This window comes from Chiloscyllium punctatum, chromosome 40 (assembly GCF_047496795.1).
Source record: "Chiloscyllium punctatum isolate Juve2018m chromosome 40, sChiPun1.3, whole genome shotgun sequence".
NCBI lineage: Eukaryota > Metazoa > Chordata > Chondrichthyes > Orectolobiformes > Hemiscylliidae > Chiloscyllium > Chiloscyllium punctatum.
Genome location: NC_092778.1, coordinates 58,751,506 through 58,771,413, shown reverse-complemented (window position 1 = coordinate 58,771,413; position 19,908 = coordinate 58,751,506). Strand labels below are relative to the sequence as shown.

The 19,908-nt window shown below is 41.3% G+C and overlaps 1 protein-coding gene across 1 annotated transcript in view; it reads left to right on the top strand.

Moving 5' to 3' along the window:
- The window catches only part of emp2 (epithelial membrane protein 2), a 45,534-nt gene that overhangs the window by 21,598 nt on the left and 4,028 nt on the right, over window positions 1-19,908 (top strand). Inside the window, exons 2-4 of the mRNA XM_072560005.1 lie at window positions 11,275-11,413; window positions 16,191-16,287; window positions 18,065-18,205. Coding sequence (XP_072416106.1) covers window positions 11,336-11,413; window positions 16,191-16,287; window positions 18,065-18,205 — 316 coding nt within the window. The 5' untranslated portion in view covers window positions 11,275-11,335. The remainder of the gene's footprint in view (window positions 1-11,274; window positions 11,414-16,190; window positions 16,288-18,064; window positions 18,206-19,908) is intronic.

The window sequence follows — 19,908 nt, the reverse complement described above, 5'->3', positions numbered from 1 at the left end:
GCAAATACAGTTACTGATTTTAAGAGGGAATTCATTTTCTGCTCTTTGCTCTCCTCCCTGCAGCTGCAGGCAAAGCCTATTACGCCCTGCCCTTAGTAATTGCAACACTGAAAAATATTCTCACTCTGCTCGTAGCTGTGGTACTGTCTCAGAAAGGAAAGAGGGAACTGTGAGGGAAATCCTCTTCCCATACACTATCATCCTTTTTGGTATAGATTGTTTTTAGCCAGTAATACGTGTTTGCTTTCTAGGGGAAAGACAGACAACAAAATTGGAAGACCACTCAGTAACTTTTATTCCTTGAAATGACTAATTGTACTGCTAGCTTCAGCCCCAAATGACCGATCAGAAAGATACTGTTTGTTATTGCTTTTAAACAGTGAAAGATGGAATAGATAAATGTTAAGAATAGGTAGACCTGCTGTCGCTGAAGTTGGAAAATACATCTGTGTTTGTCGTCTTGCAAACCTGAATTTACCCAGGGTGGCCTTTTTTCATTCATTTCACAGGACATAGGTGTTGCTGGCTGAACTGACATTTTATTGTCCTTCCCTATTTGCCCTTGAGAATGCGGTGGTGAGCTGCCTTCATGAACTGTTGCAGTCCACCTACTGTAGGTTGGCACAAAATTATAGAGTCATTAACGTCATAGAGATATACAGCAAGGAAACATGCACTTTGGTCCAACTTTTCCATGCCGACCAGATATCTTAAATTTATCTAGTCCCATTTGCCAGCACTTGGCTCATATCCCTCTAAGCCCTTCCTATTCATATACACATCCAAACGCCTTTTTAAATGTTAGAATTGTACCAGCCTCCATCACTTCCTCTGGCAGCTCATTCCATACACACACCATCCTTTTGCATGAAAAAGTTGCCCCTTAGGTCCCTTTTAAATCTTTCTCTTTTCACCTTAAACCTACAAGGTTTGGTTATGGACTCCCCCCAACCCAGGGAAAAAGACCTTTTCTATTTACCCTATCCATGCCCCTCATGAAATGTTAGGATTTTAACTCAATGACACCGAGGGAATGGCTATATATTTCCAAGTCAAGATGGTGAGTAGTTATGAGGGAAACTTTGGTGTTCCCATGTATCTGCTGCCCTTGTCCTTCTACTTGGAAGTTGTTATTGGCTTGGAAGATACACTCTCAGCGAATCACTGCCTACCTAATTGAATCGTTTCATTCATTGCCATTTGTACATCCAGGATGAGCTTCACACTTGGGGGCTTATTATTTTTATAGCTGTTAAAACAGATGGAAAGGAATATCGACAGCAAGTAAATGCAGAATTGAGAACCCCGATTCTGAGAAAGGCTTTGTCAAACAAGTTTAAGCTACTGTCAATTACGATCTGTGTCACTGAGGTTAATACACACTTCAGGATTCTACATCTTATGATTCCAGGTTTCCGAGAGTGATAGACGTCCAGATCCCAATCTAAGTTGGGATTTAGATTGATGTCGCTGGAGTCCCATCAAAATGCTTGAAGTGACAGATGGAATTTAATTCAGCTAAGTGCAAGGTGCTGCATTTTGGGAAAGTGAATCTTAGCAGGACTTGTACACTTAATGGTAAAGTCTAGGGAGTGTTGCTGAACAAAGAGACCTTGGAGTGCAGGTTCATAGCTCTTTGGAAGTGGAGTCGCAGTTAGGTAGGATAGTGAAGAAGGCGTTTGCTATGTTTTCCTTTATTGGTCAGAGTATTGAGTGCGAGAGTTGGGAGGACATGTTGCAGCTGTACAGGCATTGGTTAGGCCACTGTTGGAATGTTGTGTGCAATTCTGGTCTCCCTCCTATCGGAAAGATGTGAAACTTGAAAGGGTTCAAAAAAGTTTTACATGGATGTTTCCAGGGCTGGAGAGTTTGAGCTGCAGGGAGAGGCTGAATAGGCTAGGGCTGTTTTCCCTGGAGCATCAGAGGCTAAGGGGTGACCTTTATAGAGGTTTACAAAATCATGAGGGGCATGGGTAGGATAAATAGACAAAGTCTTTCCCCTGGGGTGGGTGAGTCCAGAACTACAGGGCATAAGTTTGGGGTGAGAGGGGAATGGTATAAAAGAGACCTAAAGGGCAACTTTTTCATGCAGAGGGTGGTTCATGCATGGAATGAGCTGCCAGATGAAATGGTGGAGGCTGGTACAATTGCAATATTTAAAAAGCATTTGGATGGGTATATGATTAGTAAGGGTTTAGAGGGATATGGACTGGGTGCTGGCAGATGGGACTAGGTTGGGTTGGGATATCTGGTTGGCATGGACGGGTTGGACCGAAGGGTCTGTTTCCATGCTGTACATCTCTAAGACTCTTTAATGTGAGATGTGTGGCCTTCCTGAAAATCAGAAATGTGACAGCAACCTGTTTTTCTCACACAACACCAGGTTATAGTCCAGCAGGAATAAACCTGTTGGACTATAACCTAGTGTTGTGTGATTTTTAACTTTGTACACGCCAGTCCAACTGGCGTGTACAAAGTTAAAAATCACACAATACTTGGTTATAGTCCAACAGGTTTATTCCTGCTGGACTATAACCTGGTGTTGTGTGAGAAAAACAGGTTGCTGTCACATTTCTGGCTTCTCCAAATCATGTTTTTCTCACAAGTACTTGCATTTGTGTGTGTGTGTGTGTGTCTTATAAAAATAGGGCTAATCATTGAAACAATTGTTGTGAAAATCCTCTGAACAAACAAAGCATTTAAGTACAGTTGTGTGTTTGTCAACTATATTCATGCCCACTCTTTCCAACATATAGAAAATGTGAAATTTTCAACAGCACCTTTTCAAACCTGCAACCTCTACCATTTGGAAGGATGAGGGCAGCAGACTTGTGGGGATGCCACCACTTGGAAATGCCCCTCTAACTAGCACAGCATCCTGAGTTGGAAATATATCGCTGTTCCCTTCAGTGTTATTGGGTCAAAATCCGGAACATCCTCCCTAACTGTGTGTGTGTGTGTAGATGCTCAGTACATGGATTGCAGTGGTTCAAGAATTTAGCTCATTAGCACCACCTTGAAGGCATTTAGGGAAGTGAAAGAAATACTGGTCTAGCCAGCAGCAACCGCATCTAATGAAAGAATAAAGTTGCATGAACATTTTCACTGTGTGCCAGTATTTTACTGCAAGCTAAATGTGCAAGCAGTTAACATCATCAAGGCATAATTTGTGCTCAGCATATGCCAACTACAGAGACAAAATTCACAGCTCAAGGATAGTGGCTCCATTCTAATGACTGAACTACTGGCAATGGAATAATCTGTATATCTTCAGAAGGTTCTATTTTATTTGAGCTTCATATTGCTCAGCTTTATAAAGTTTATTGCCCTAATTTATTGCGTGTATAATGGAATTCATGAATTCCAAGAAGTGGATTCAACAAGCTTTGTAATAAAAGCAAAATACTGTGGGTGTTGGAAATCTGAAACAAAATTAGTAAGTGCTGGAGAGAGACAGCAGCTCTGGCAGCATCTGTGGAGCATATGTTCATAAGTGGAAGAAGACCATTCAGCCCATCAAGTCTGCTCCACCATTCCATGTGATTTGTGGGCCCATCTGATAATTCTCAACTCCACCTTTTCCTGCCTTCTTTTCCCTCCACAACCCTTATAGAAACAGTTAATGTTTTGAATCTGGTATGATTCATCTTCATAAGCTTTGTGATGGTTATCAAATACAGCATTCAAATGCTATTTCAATTAGTGGCGGGATAGTGCTTGACTGATCAAGCATCTGTCTGCTTTTTATTCTGAACTTAATTAAGACTGCTCAGTCCACTGATTTTTAAATATAATTCAACCATTTATTCAATTCCATTCAGCTACTTTCATTAGAATTCCTAGGGGTGGTGCAATACCTCTCCATCTATGACATGCTTTATTCACTCTCTAGCTGTGATATTTTAAAATGATTTTAACATTCTTCAATTATTCTGTTGGAAGTGGCTGCCAATGGGTGAGAACATCATGCAGCAGACAACAATGGGCTGGAAAATAATCATTATGATTAGAAGGGATTTGAAGAAAAATATTGTTATCAAGAGTGGGAGAAATCCTGAATGCACTGCCTGGGAGGATGGTTGATGGGGAACTTCAATCTTTTTAAAAGTACCTGGATGAGCACTTGAAATGTTGTTCAAGGCCATGGGCCAAGTGCTGGAAAGTGTGGGGAGTGCAGATTTAGCATTTATTAGTACAGACTTGATGGGCTAAAGGGCCACTTTACTGTATGATTCTGTGTGTGAAAGCCCACCAATGTGAAGTCAGTATTTTCTTTTCATCTGAAGCACTTTATAACACGACAAACAATTTTTATTTTCTCCCCAGTTGTTCCTCCTGTGCCGTTCCTCTCTGTTGAGCAGTTTAAAGTAAAGTGCTGACATGTTGTGGTGAAAAGAGATTTCCTTCAGTCAGAATATTGATTGACTGCCTGTCCAAAACTCATCGCCCATTGGATAGAAAACAGACAAGCTGTTGTGGAGACTCCTCCAGATGTGACATTTCGGGTGCCGTAAAAACAAGAGTTTCTCAGTGCGGAGGAAATCGCATCTAATTTAATGCAGCAAATGAGTGATCAGTAGTGTTTTGCTTTAACAAACACCAAGTTGGTCATTTGCCCTATATATTTACATGGTAAAAGGAGATTTTATTTTTCCCTTTTTTAAATTTATTAGCATTAAACCATCTACATTGTCAAAAGTGGTCTGAGCTGGTTTGGCTGAAGTGTAGAAAGAGCCTAGATATTAAAGTTGACTGTTGAAATGCAGAATATTGCTTAGGGCCATGTTGAAATGACTTTTTAACTTGTGCCTTTTGTTTTTGTTCCATTTTTTAAAAAAATTGGGATGTCCAGAGTTACTATAAAGAACATGCACATATTGAAGAAACATTTGGCACTGCAGTTGAATGAGTCAGTTTAGTTCATGCTTTTGCAGCGGACCACGCCTAGTGTTTAAAACGGATCTATCAACAAAGCATTGAACTATGGATAATTCTCAATTCTTGCTGGAATTTTCTTTTACCTCAATGATAGTCAGATCTTCTTCCACGTTTTACTTTGAGGTGGCAGAGAGGAGCGAATATGTGGGAGGTAAAAAAGGCAGAGAGAAAATAAAAAGAGTACAATAAATTCCTAAAAGCTTAGAAACACAAAGCACCATTGTATTAGGGACGGGGTGGGGAAAGGATTTGTCCCTGCTGATTGGTCCATTGAAGTTCTGATGCAGCCTGTTTCTAAATTCAACTATGCAAATATATTTTGAGGGGAGCTGGAAGGTGTGGTAGTTCTGAAGAATTGGAAGCTAATTAACTTGGAGGCAATATTAAAATCTCTTCATTTAAATTTAAAGATTTCGAAGACAGAGCAATGGTTTGCTAAAATGTGGAACCCATTGCAATGTGGATTCACCCTTTGGCACCCAAACATTGTCACTCTTAAATTCATTTTTGGAGCAGTTCTACTCTAATGAAGAGTTGCAACCTGGAGTCCATAAGAGCACTTTTCCCTGTTAAACTATTGGCCAGACATGCATACGACACTCCAATGCAAAGGGTGACAGAGAAAATCTTTAAACCATAACTCAGATGTGGAGAATCTTCTTGCAGGGCAAGAAAAGTGCTACACAGTTGTCCATTTCAAAGAGGGTTTCAATGGGGCCTTGTTGAATTAATACTTTTGTGTTTAGTATGTAGGTGATGAGAAGAATGATAGAGATGCATGAAGGTGGCCAAGCAGGAAGGAACATCCAAAATACTAACCAGATGGCTCTTAACATAGACACACGTTTCACTCAGCAGAGATTTAAGGACATACCCGTATCCAATGTCAGTGTTGTTCAGAGTCTGGACAACATGCTTTACAACCAGATAAGGGCAAAATATCTATGTCCCATTCACACATGGAGCCAGCAAATGTGGCCAAAGAGGATAGAGTTTTTGTTTTTAATTGTGTCAGTTTCATGGAGAGTTTCTCACAATTTTAGTGTTTTTACCAACACCACCTTGTTAACTAATTACCCCCACCCTCCCGTGTGATTGCTACCCCATTCTGCCACCCCCACTGTTCTCTGAACAGCCAGCCTCGCTGGAACTGATCATCCTTTTTTTAAAAAGCCTGTTGTATACCCAGACCAGCCACGTCAGTCCAGAGCTGTCTTGCATGGTTCCTGATATTTACACCAATTACGGCAGGATGATGGGGAATATTGGTGCCTTGTTTTGTGAATAGGGTCCTGGAGGTCCTGCTGGATGGGGTGGGTTGAAGCAGGTTGTCCTCCACCTCTCTTCCCCCACCCCCCCCAGCCCCACAAAAGGCCCAGCAGTGGAGGCCACAATAGCAGATTGTGCCAGCCTGGTTTGTGGCTGCCAACTGGGTTAATGCCATCTCTGACATCTGGATGTTTCATTTTCCTAGAATCCCTACAGTGGGGAAACAGGCCATTTGGGCCAACAGGTCCACACTGACCCTCTGAAGAGTATCCCATCTATACCTACCCTATTACTTTACATTTCCCATGACTAATGCACCTAGTCTGCACATCCCTGGGGTTGGATCTCAATATTCAGCCATGCGTCAGTCTCCGATGTGGCTTGAAAGTACAAACCAGGCCCTGCACTGTAGGGAGAGGGACAATGACCATTCTGCCCATGTAAATGCCTCCATCTTTTCCCTGAAATTGCTTGCTCACTCTATCTCTATCTCTGTTTCTGTACCTTCATCCCACTCAGGCTTATACTCTGTTACACTCACTGCCTGCAGTGCCTTCCCTCCCTCACTGCCACCCACTCCAATACCCAATTCCACTAAGTCTGCATGCTCTCTGCGTTGCCTACGTAAAAATTACCTCAACCTGTGCCAATAGTTACAGCTGTGCCATCTACTTCCATCTCCTTTAACATATGCCGTCTCACACATTGCAGTAAGAAGGCTGTTTATGGGGAGGAAAGAGGCACCATCTGGCTCCTCGCCCCTTTTTTGAGTAGAGGGTCCTGGTTGTGATTGTCCTGAGTGGGTGGGTAACTGTGCCCAATCCTCTGGACTGTCTCTGAGGCTGTCCTTCGCTTACTATGCCAGGAGCCCCTTAGGGCAGGATATCCTTCCTTGACTACTAGGGCATGCTGATGCCTATGACAAACATATTGGCTTCATATCAGTGCTCAGCAGCACAACAATGCAGCAGTATCTTGAACCTTAGTATCTCTGACTCGGGGAGCTGAGCACAAAAGAGCAAGATGTTGCAAAGCAGGGATGCAGTGAGTCATCCAAGAGAGGCTCCGAGTGAGTGAGCACAGAGAGTCGGTGAGCAGCCCAAATGCAGCCTGGTCCAGTTCATGAGCTGGGTGTATGTCCCAGCAATACAACAAAAATTGCCGTTATGTGCTGAGGATTTAGTGCCATGAAAACCTCTAGAAGCTGCACATGTCTGATGCAAGTGTCAATGGACATGTGTGGATGTGTGACCAGTCTCCGTGAACTGTGCCTGAGATGTCCAACATGGGATGAGCTGAAGTCACCAGGAACTTGCTCTAACTACCTAGTGGAGAATTCTTGGCGTCTAGTTTGGTTGGTGGGATTGGTAAGACCAAGCTGTGTATGGAGTGATGAGATGTGCCATTCAGAGGGATTATTGCTTGTTAACGGTCTTATCAGTCGATAACTTGCCCTTTTCTGGCAGCTGCAATAAATGAGTTACATCAGGCCACATGATGTGCAAGATCCTGCCCCAATCATTGCCCACCTCAATCAGACCCCTATAAGATTCGTTCTAAAGTGACAACTCGCCCAAAGGCGCTGAACATGGAAGAGGGAATCTACAGAGACTAACGAGCTTGGTTCAAACTGAGGTGGGTAGCACAGTGGCTCAGTAGTTAGCGCTGCTGCCTCACAGCGTCAGGGACCCGGGTTCGATTCCAGTCTCGGGCAACTGTCTGTGTGGAGTTTGCACATTCTCCCTGTGTCTGTGTGGGTTTCCTCCCAGGTGCACCGGTTTCCTTCTGTGGTCCAAAGATGTTCAGGTTAGGTGCATTAGTCAGGGGTAGAACATAGAACATAGAAAAGTGCAGCACAGAACAGGCCCTTTGGCCCACGATGTTGTGCCGAAGTTTAGTCCTAATGTAAAATATAGTAACTTAAGCTATGCACCCCTCAACTCACTGCTCTTCATGTGCATGTCCAGCAGTCGCTTAAATGTCCCCAATGACTCTGCTTCCACCACCTCAGCTGGCAATGCATTCACAACTCTCAGCGTAAAGAACCTACCTCTGACCTCTCCTTTATACCTTCCTCCTAATATCTTCAAACTATGATTCCTTGTACCAGTCAATCCTGCCCTGGGGAAAATTCTCTGGCTATTAACTCTATCTATTCTACTCCATTATCTTATATACTCAATCAGGTCTCTTCTCTTCCTCTTTCTCTCCAGAGAGGAAAGTCCGAGCTTATTCAACCTTTCGTCATAAGGCAAGCCCTCCAGTCCAGGCAGCATCCTGGTAAACCTTCTTTACACCCTCTCCAAAGCCTCTCTATCTTTCCTATAGTAGTGCAAACAGAACTGATCACAATATTCCAAGTGTGGTCTCACCAGGGACTTGTAGAGCTGCAGCAAAATCTGATGGATCTTAAAGTTGATTTCCCCCTGTCAATGAAAGCCAAAACACCATATGCTTCCTTAACAACTCTATCCACTTGGGTGCAACTTTGAAGGATCTATCTACTTGCACATCCAGATCCCTCTGTTCCTCCACACTGCCAAGAATTGTAGAGTAAATGTAGAGTAATAGGTTAGGGGAATGGGTTTGGGTGGGATACTCTTCGGAGGGTCAGCGTGGACTTGTTGGGCCAAAGTGCCTGTTTTCCACACTGCAGGGATTCTATGCTTGTCAACTAGATCCAGATCTCCTGAACGTCTGCCTTGCCAACCATTTTATATTTGTAATATGCAGATTTATTTAATAGCTTAAGTTTACCAAGCAACTTGGATTGCCATTTAAAAATAACTCATTCTTGAAATACTTTTGAAAACCTTTGAAGTAAATGTGAAATTGGAACAAATAAATAGAATGTTTAGTAATTGGCTGGAATCATTCTGGCCTGTAATTCCTAAAAGAAATATTGTGTAGAACAGCAATGACGAGAATATGTGGAGATGATGATGAATCTCACGACAGAAAATTGTCTTCCATCTGATGAGAGACAGACCCTCCACTAAGGCTTTAAACACAGATGGTTAACAGAAGATCTTGAACTTCTGGCAGTCAACCAACTTGATTTAATCTCACATCAATAGCTGGAAGGAGAATTGCAACCAATGCTTAGTAACTTGATTCTCACATTGACTGTAGCTAATTTACTGTTTTGCAGCAGCTTTTTCTGGTCCTCTTTTTTTTTGACCGCATTTAATTGGTAGGGCTTCTAAAAATTCATTAATGGATGTGAACTTCACTGACTGGGCCAACGTTTATTAGCTGATCCCTAATAGCCCTTGAGAAGGTGGTGGAGGTGGTGAGGCACATCATTGAACTGCTGCAGTCCATTTGGTATAGATAACACTGTGGGTCTATTGAGGAGGGAGTTGTAAGGTTGTGACCCACCGACACTGAGAAATGGCAATATGTTTCCAGGTCGGAATGATGAGTGATTAAGGGAGCATTGGTTAGATTCCCTACTGTTGGAGATGGTCATTGTCTGGCATTACTTGTCAGCCTGAGCCTGGACATAGACTGCTTTAGTAATTGAGGACTTGTGAATGGTGCTTATCATTGTGCAAGTATCAGCAAACATCACCAATTCTGACCAGCTTCTGATGGAGGGGAAGGTAATTGAAGATGATTGGGCCAAGGACTATATTCAGAGATGTCCTTTTAGTTCTGAGATGATTAGCATCCCAACAAACACAACTGTCTTCTCTTGTGTTAAGCATGTCTCCAACCAGTGATGCGTTTTTCCACTGTTTCACATTCATTCTAGTTTTGCTTGGGCTCCTATATGCCATACTCTGTTAAAGGTGGTCTTTTACACCTCACAGTTTTGGAATTCTGCTGTTCATGTTCGAACCAAGACTGTAATGAACTCAGGCTCTGCAGTAACTGAACGGAGTGTTGCTTGATAGCACCATTGATGGTACCTTCTAATACTGTGGTGGTAATTCGCCAGGTTGGATTGGACTACGTTTCCTATGCAGGACATACCTGGGCAATTTTCCAAATGTTCAGGTGATGCTAGTGTTGTAACTGCACTGGAATAGCTTGGCTTTGGTAACGGCAAACTCTGGACCTTATGTATGCGTTACTGCCGGAATAATGTTAGGGCCCACTGTCTTTGCCAAAATTTGCATGGAGTGAATCAAATTGGCTGAAGGTTGACATTTGTGATGCTGGGGACCACTGGAGGAGTCTGAGATTGGTTGTCCACTTGGCACTTGTGGCTGAAAATTGTTGCAGATCCTTCAATCTTGTCTCTGGCACTCTTTGTGCCAGGCTCCCCTATTATTTGGAGGATGGAGATATTTGTGGAGCCTCTTTCTCCAGTGAGTTGTTTGATATGATGTGGCAGGACTGCAGAACTTTGATCTGATCCATTTGGTGTGGAATCACACAGCTCTGTCTATCATTTGTGTTTCACTGTTTGGCAAACAAGTAGTCCTATGTAAAGCTTCACAATGACTTTTCATTTCTGGTCTGCGTGGCGCTGTTTCTGGCATGCCCTCCTGCCCTTTTCTTTGAACCAGGGTTGATCCCCTGGTTGAATAGGGGATGTGCTGGGCCATGAAGTTACAGTTTATACTGAGGTGCAATTCTGCTGTTGATGGCCCACAGCGTCTCAGACGCCCAGCCTTGCGGAGTTGGACCTGTTCAAAGTTTGACCCATTTAGCGCAGTGATAGACACAGCATGATGGTGTTGAGCTATCCTTGACTGAATCATTCCTTCACAAAAGCTATTCAGTAAAATTGATCAGTTTTATTTTTGAACCAAACTGAGAACAAAGACAATAATCCTAAAACATCAGCATGGTCCAGATAGCCTTCTCCCTTGCTTCTTATTAATTTAAAGAACATTGTTCACTGGCTTTGTAAAATTTCCTGCAGGGCCTGCATATATATAAAAAATAAAAGTGGATGGTTTTGCCAGATGTCTGGCTCCAAAATTATCTGCTGGTTCTTTCTATATGAGTTTTAAAAAAATGTGCAAACTTGTCATTTTGTGTACTAAACAGTCAGTCTTTTATGTGCGACTGTGTGTGTCTATGAAAAACTAATTTGTATTTTTGTATTTGCAGCAAACGCTTGTAGTTTGAAGAAGTTTCGTGTGAGACAAGTACAGACAGACCTTTTATCGTGATGCTTGTGCTTCTGGGATTCATTCTTGTCTTTCACCTAGCCACAGCTGCCTTGCTGTTCATTGCCACGATAAATAATGTGAGTAGTTTTGAGTGTTAAGATTTACATGAGTAAAAATGGTACAAGTTACCAGATGCTCTTTCCATTTTTAATTTACCAGTCACATTGTAATATTCTTTTATAAAGCGCTTCTTGTATGTGAGTTTTTAAGAGTAAGTGTAAACTGAACCATTGGTCTTTGGGCAGAATTCCAAGCCTCTGACCTGCTCTTGTAACCATAATTCTACAACTAATGTTAGACATTAAATATCTTAACAGCTCTAAAGGCCCAGCCTCAGAGAGATGACTGGTGGTGAGCTGCAACTGAGGGTCACTACACTTTAGGCATTGAGAATACAGGAACTTCATGGTGACCTTAGCAGGAGTGGGAATTGAACCTTCGCTACAGGCAGCATTCTATATTGCAAACCAGCCGTCCAGTCAACTGGGCTGCTTTTGCAGCAGGAATGAAGAAGGCCGCACATAGTAGAGGCTTTCAAGAACGGATGTATCATTAGAGTTGGGTTTGACATCCAAAGTGAATGAATAATACCATTTTGTTCTTACAAAGTGTCTTTTTGACATAGAACAGCAAGCCAAAAGACTTCAGAGGCTTAGGAAAAACACAAATATTTATCGAGGAAATATTAGGAGGTGCGGCTGAATGCTTGGTTACACTTTGTCAGTTGATAGCTGCATTCTGTTGTCAGATAGGCTTTTGTTTACCTTCTGAAAACATTGACAAATCAAATATCTTGAGTTTATAATCTGTGTACAGTGGCCTGTCTATCTACAGACTTAATCTTTATAAAAAATAACTGTATTTTATTATAAGTGATGTAAACCACGTCAAATTAAATGGCTTTTAGCCAAGTGTCATTTTTGCTCTTTGTCCCAGTCACTTTTTAAAAAAAAAAATGTTGTCCCCCCCAACTCCTGCATACCAGTTGTTGCCACTTACGTTTGTGTCTTTAGAGGCCAGTTTAACACAGTTTATAACAAGTACTAATAAAGATTAACAACTGGGCCCCTTACCTTCAATGTCACTAGTCGTACGATGATCCACTGCCCCATCCCTCCTAAATCTCACCATTCCGTCAACAGAGGATTGCTGCCTGAGAATTTCATGGGGACTGGAGTTCCTGCTTCTAATAAGGACTGTTGGGGATCTGTTTGACAGCAGGATGCTGATGGGAGAAAAGAGAGGGTGAAAGCCATTCAATGAAAGAGAAAGCAGGGAAGTGGAGAACAGTGTTATTGGAATGGAGAAACTAACAGTAGTGAATGAAAGGAAGTGGAAAATTTAGTGGAACTGTATGGATGGTGCTTTTTAATGGCAAAGTGTCATCATTGATTAGAGGGGCAGGAGAGCAGTGCATTTTAGAATGCTAACTTCCACTAGGGAACTTTGAAAGCAATGACTGGGTTATGGGGCAAGAATGAGCAATGAGTAAGTAGCAATGTGAGCTAAACGGCTGTTCTTCTATGTTCACTCATCTCGGCCAAAGCCATTTTGAGTTTGGAGTTTGGCTGTGTTGTTAGCTGGCAATAGGCAGTCTAATATGTTTTGATTCCCCATTCTTGTTTCACTAAGAAAGTGAGTGAGCGGATTAAGTTTCTGACATTGAAGTCAGTCTGAGACTTGTATAAACATACCTTTTTTCACATCTGGCAAACCTGCCTGGCATTCAAATCATAAGTTTCTGGATTAGTGATGCTGGAAGAGCACAGCAGTTCAGGCAGCATCCAAGGAGCAGTAAAATCGATGTTTTGGGCAAAAGCCCTTCAGGAATAAAGGCAGAGAGCCTGAAGTGTGGAGAGCTGAGCTAGAGGAGGGTGGGGGTGGGAAGAAAGTAGCATTGAGTGCAATAGGTGAGTGGGGGAGGGAATGAAGGTGATAGGTCAGGGGGGAAGGTGGAGTGGATAGGTGGAAAAGAAGATAGGCAGGTAGGACAAGTCATGGGGACAGTGCTGAGCTGGAAGTTTGGAACTAGGGTGAGGTGGGGGAAGGGGAAATGAGGAAACTGTTGAAGTCCACATTGATGCCCTGGGGTTGAAGTGTTCCGAGGCGGAAGATGAGGCGTTCTTCCTCCAGGTGTCTGGTGGTGAGGGAGCGGCAGTGAAGGAGGCCCAGGACCTCTGTCCTCAGCAGAGTGGGAGGGAGAGTTGAAATGTTGGGCCTCAGGGCGGTGTGGTTGATTGGTGCTGGTGTCCCGGAGATGTTCCCTAAAGCGCTCTGCTAGGAGGCATCCAGTCTCCCCAATGTAGAGGAGACCGCATCGGGAGCAACGGATACAATAAATGATATTAGTGGATGTTCAGGTAAAACCTTGATGGATGTGGAAGGCTCCTTTTGAAGGCCATTCAAACTATAAGCCTTGCTCATGCGTAATAAGTGTTTTTCAGTGTTGCTGTGATATGAGCTGTTTGATCATTAGCCATTCCATGGTCACTAATCTCCATGTGTTTTTATTCACTGTTAATTCTACTATGTTGTACTCTCTCATAGTAGGAGCAGTCACTGAAGGTTATGGTCTTCCTTAGAGATGAACATAGGTCTTAGCCAATTCTGAGGTAGCATGAGTAGATCAAGGAAGCAAGTGGCTATGGTTGAATTGGCCCTTAGAATGGTGGTAATGAATGAGTATGCTGTGCCTTTTAGAGGTGTTAAGATATTTAATGGTCTAATGTCAGTTATATAATTGTGGTTACAAGAGCAGGTCACCGACTTGGAATTCTGTGCAAAGAACTCTCCTCCTGACTCCCCAAAGTCTGCCCACCATATCAGGGGCACAATCAGGATTATGGTGGAATATTCCCCCAATTGCCTGGATGGATGTAGCTCCAAAAACTCTTAAGAAGCTTGATACTATCCAGATCACAGCAGCCTGTTTGATTGGCACCACATTCACCAACCATCATTCATTTCCTCCAGCACTGACACATTGTACCAGCAGTGTGTACCACCTACAAAATGCACAGTAGCAACTAATCAAGGCTCCTTCCAGACTGAGCCCCTTTATCCAGAAGGATAAGGGCAGCAGGTGCATGGGAAGACCAGAGCCTGCAAGTTTCCCTCCAAGCCACTCCTCATCCTGACTTGGGTCCCTCCCGACCAGCATTATTGATGGACCTACACCCCAAGGATTACTGTAGTTCAAGAAGGCAGCTCACTGTCGCCTTCATAAGGGAAATTAGGGATTGATGATCAGTGTTTGACCTATGATACCCACATCCTGTGAATGAAGAAAAAAATATTTGCTCAAGTCTACACAATTGGATGTTTGACTGAACTCATTCTATTTATCAAACTTGTTCTTGTTGTTAATTATAGATACAGCAAGTATTGATAAAAACATTTTTAAGGGACATTTTTAAAGAAACATGGGCCCCGGGTGAAGAAAAGAAGCTTTGCTTTCCTATCTTTATAAAAAAAAGGAAATATTAGACAATATTCAAAGTGACCCTTGCTTAAAAGGAGATGAATAAATATTTGAAATGGCAGGATATAGAGATAAGATAGAGTGAATAATCATGAGTGACCTGCAGGGATTGAGGTAACTCAGCGATGTTTGTTTGGCCAAATTTCATGCTGTTCAATTCTTGGAATCTTGATGAGAAATTTAATGCTAATTTCCTATAAATAGGAATAATTTGTATTACAGAACAAAATATACAAAGCTGCCTTTAATCTGCAGGTTATGTGATATAATTCAACATGGGACTCTGTAGTAAATAGTGATGAGTTCTTTACACTGGATTGAGGTGTAAATGGTGCTCCCCAAGGAGCAATATTACAAACTTTTGCTCTTATTGAGATATGTATGCCATGGGCTTGAGTACAAAGGACCAAACATAAAAGATTGTAGATGATCTAGAATATCAAAACTGTAATAATAAATAGTGAGAACATAGACATTATTCTTAAAACTGAGACAGACAAACGGCAAATAAAGTGTACTGATTAAATGTAAAGTGAAATATTTTGTTAGTAAGTACAAATGGAAGGTCATGTGAATTAAATGGTACATTTGTAAATAGTGCAGAAAATGAGTTCCAGGTGCATGTGCACAAGCTTGAAGGTTATAGGACAAGTCTAGAAAACTGCTTGTGTTTGTTTCACAAAAGCATTTTGGCTTTAGAAATGGTGATGCAGAGTGGCAAAACAAATATACTGTGTGGTAAAACATCACAAAACATTTCCGCTTTAGCTGAATTAAAGTTTGAATGGTGCCCAGAACGGAACATGTTAGGAAGGAGAGCAAGGCCTTGGAAAGGATGTAAAGGAGTTTCCCAGAATCCTTCAGGTAGTTCTCCTTGGCATAAGAAATTTAATGGATGATTAAGGATTTTGAACAAGTAAGTGAAGACAATCTCCTTCCAGTTTGTTTTTTTTAAAAAAAAGAGGGGATGGGGTTTTAGTAATTAAAGGATGTGGTTTTAAAGTCCTTGGTAAATGAACCAATGGTGAGAAGAGGAAATATTCCTTAATGTGTTGTGATCGAGAATGTACTGTCTGAAAGGTTGCTGAAAATACACTCAGTTGTACTATCCAGAGAATTGAATAATTACTTGAAGGAAATAATAAAAATTTACAGGGGTGTGATGAAGCAGGGACATACTGGGTCAAATTGTCTTTGGCTTGTGTCAGTATCATTCAATGATTCTAGATTTGTGTTTTTAAAAAAAAGCTTGGAGGTATTTCTGAAAGAAATTTATTTTATTTTGTAATGAGTAACTTGCATTTTTGGTGTTTCAGCTTCAAAAAGCAGGCAGTATAATTTATTTAATTTTCCAAAATATATTTTGTTTTTAGGCCTGGTGGCGAAATGATTTACTCAGCACTGATATATGGATGACCTGCTTTTCGAATGGTTCTCATTGTGTGAACGAATTTGTTGAGTATTATGGAGGTAAGTATTTGCATGAATTGGTTGCCTTAGATTCACATTTTAATTCAAAAGGTTTGTTTCCCTTCACCACCACCCACCTATATGTAAATGTTTGGGTATGTTTTTACTGGGGTTCATTGCATTTTGGTACTTTGTTCAAATTGATAGAAGCCTAGGACAAAAATGAAACTTTGGGTTCCACAGATGTTTAATAAAATTTATATGACCCTGTATGTTTAAGGAGCCAGAAATATATGATCAGGCTCTGCTGCTGTGACAATGATAAAGAATGCATCTCTACTTTGGAACCAGGTCAAACCCAAAATGTCCAATAATCACAAACCACAAAATGAAAAATTCAGTCCCTTTTTTTTTTCTCAGTAATCTAGCCTACAGACACTCCATCCCGGTGAAGCATATTCCAACCTCATTTTTCAATGATTGTCTACACAGTAATTCTGCCTTCTCCAAGAGGCACTCGGACAGGCCAACTTGCTGACTTTTCTTTACTGAAGAATTGCTAAGGATTTATTTTCCTGTGTCTTTTCTGCCAAAAGACCTTAAGACTTCTTTCCAGTTCTGGTGGCCTGGAGTCTGCCAAGAACTAAATTGCCCTTCTGTAACTAAGGATAATGTCTTCTGATCTCTTCCTGCTTGTGCCACCCCCCTCCCCCCCTCACCCACTGTGTCCTTATATTTTTTCCATTTGTAAAAGCACAAGTTGGCAGTGGGCTGCAATCATTTCACTAAGTAGCAAGAAAGCATCAAACTAGTCAAATTTGAAGTAAATGAGGGATTCAGCGGCACTTGAGCTGAGGCAGGGGCAGAGTTGGAGGTGGTCTTCTTCTTGATGATTGGAGTGCGGTCGGGAGTTTGTCTCAGGCTCAAATACAATTCCCAAAGTCTGCTACACCCACGTGTAATTAAAGTTTTATACAGCAAACCTTTTATTAACTGGCACCTGTGGGAGCAGGAATGTGCTAGTTGATCAACTGTTCCAGATTTTCAAGGAGGTACACAAACCCATAGTAAACCCAGACTAAATGACATAAACATCACTCAAAAGAAAATCTATGCAAAAACATCAACACATCTCCTAAAATCAATGTTAATATCACACACTAAGTAATCAAAACATAATGCAGAGGATATGCACAATGTTATACTTTATATAAAATATAAACACTTGAAAATCATAGTAGATCGCAGTGTTTGAGGTATACAATTTTTGCCAGTTTGTCAAGAGAGCTATTCGATCAGGTACCAGTTAAAACAAAGTTTGCTGTATCATTAATAATATTACTATTAATTTGGGAACTTTGATTCCAAAGGAGAGCTCAATGGGTTTTTGATTTCAGTAGGGAGAGGTCTGATCTTTCTCTCTCCCCAAAGGGGTCAGATAACCATTTGAAGTAAAAACAACAATTTTCAAAATGATTTTCCTGTGGCTTGAACTAAATGGCTCAACTCAATGTTTCAACCCCAGGTTGTGCACAGGTTGGATTTTCAACTAAGGCTGGGGATGAATGGAAAATGTAATAAAAATGTTCACTTTTATTCGCAATAACTGTTGCATTTGTTTTGTTAACTGTGCAGAGGTTTTGGTGTTATGTGGATTTTTGTTCTCATTGTTTAATTAACAAATTAGCAACCACTCTGAAACATTTTTAAAATTGCCAAACATTGGATGAATAATGCTTTAGAGCAGAACATGTTAAAAAAACCAACATTTAAGTTTGTTTTTGCAGTCCTCCTAATTAGGCAAAAGTTAATCTTCATCTTTTGTTTTATTCTGCAGACTGCATCAAGGCAATACAGGCGACCATGTGCCTGTCAGTGATCTTTTGCTGCATTTCCTTCATTGTGTTTGTTGTTCAACTGTTCCGACTACAGAAGGGACAGAGGTTTTACATTGCTGGAACCCTGCAACTGCTTTCTAGTAAGTCTGTGGAATATAAAACAAACAAAGTACTTTTATTCGGGGGGGGAAAAAAAAATCTTAAAATCCTTCTAGTTCAGCCTTCACCATGACCCAAGGTGTAAAATTACCATAAATATGTCTAATTTTGTGTCTTGCTCTCCTCAACTTCTTTCTGGCATGGTGGAAAATGCCATCTTGCTCTGTTCTCTAAGGTTTATGTGCAACCTTGTATGATTCCACTCCTGCCTGTCTGACTGCAGTCATGTTACTCCTGGATTTTGTTATCTTACAAATTCACTTCCAGTGCTCCAAGGGTATGTAGCCCACCAGTGACATAATTTGGGTCAGCTTTCAGATGCATGCTGAAAAAGTTGCCCTTACTGATTCTTCCAATGGTTTTCCTGATAACCCCCTCAAATGGCTGGCTGGCTGGCTGAATGATTTCCCATCATTCAATCTCATGGTGCATTATTTCCTCTAGTTGACTACCAGTAAGATTTTAAGATGTTAGTTTTAGCTTGAATGATAACGTTGTTCTTTTGTACCTGAGATGTGCAAACCTTAACTCGCATTTGAGCCCGATGTCATATGCAATCCAAGATGAAGTCTGCTTTTTTTTTTAGGCATTAATATTCTTTGCCTCTTGTTCCAAAACTAACATTACCACACCACCCTTTTCTTTCCTCTGGATTTCTGCAACGTGCTCCTTTTTTTGATTTGTTTGAAACTCAACCACTGCATTCATCATTGACCTATACAGGCTCCTGACTATTAAAAGATTAACTTTTAAAATCCACATCATCCTTTTCACATTCCTTCATTTTATAATCATAACAGGCATTCTGTGTCTCTGGCCACAGCCTTTGTCTCCTGAATTGGGCCTTCTGTTTGTTGTGCTGTCACTCTCTGTGACATTTTCGGTCGTCATAGTGCCATTATCCGTCACCCCCTCTTTTAAACCGCTGTCTCTCTTGCACACTTTCTGTGTACTTTTTAAATGCCTACGTAAAATCTCTTTCTTGGACTGATAGAGTCAGAGTCAGAGTCCTACAACAGGGAAACAGAGCCTTTGGACCAACTCGTCCATGTTGACCATGTTCCCAAACTAAACTAGTCCCACTTGCCTGCACTTGGCCCATTTCCCTCTAAACTGTCCCTACTCATGTACCTGTCTAAATGTCTTTTAAATGTTGTAACTGTACCTGCACCTACTGCTTTGCTCCTTTATCTACTTTGGTTGTAAATTGCTTTTTGGTTAATGTTATGATTGTAGTGCACCCTGGTATTTGTCTGTTTGGGTTAGGGATCTCATCCTGCAGTGCCAAAATAACAGCAATAAAAGTGCACCCTGAGATCAATTCCTGATATAAAGTTCAGAAACAAAGTGTTAAACTTCACACTTGGAGTATGTAAACAACTGAAATCCTTGCGAATTATGTGAAGAGGAAGGAGTGGTCTCATGGTGTTATTGCTAGACTATTAATCCAGAGACCCATGTAATGTTTGGGCAGATGGTGGAGTTTACATTCAATCAAAATCTGGAATTAAGAGTCTAATGACCATGAAGCTTCTATTGGTTGTAAAGAAAAATCTGGTTTGCTCATGCCCTTTCGGGAAGGAAACTGCTGGCTACATAACTCCACACCAACAGCAGTAGCTAATTAGGGACCACACCCACATCCTATGAATGAATAAAAAGTATATATGATACAAGTTACTTA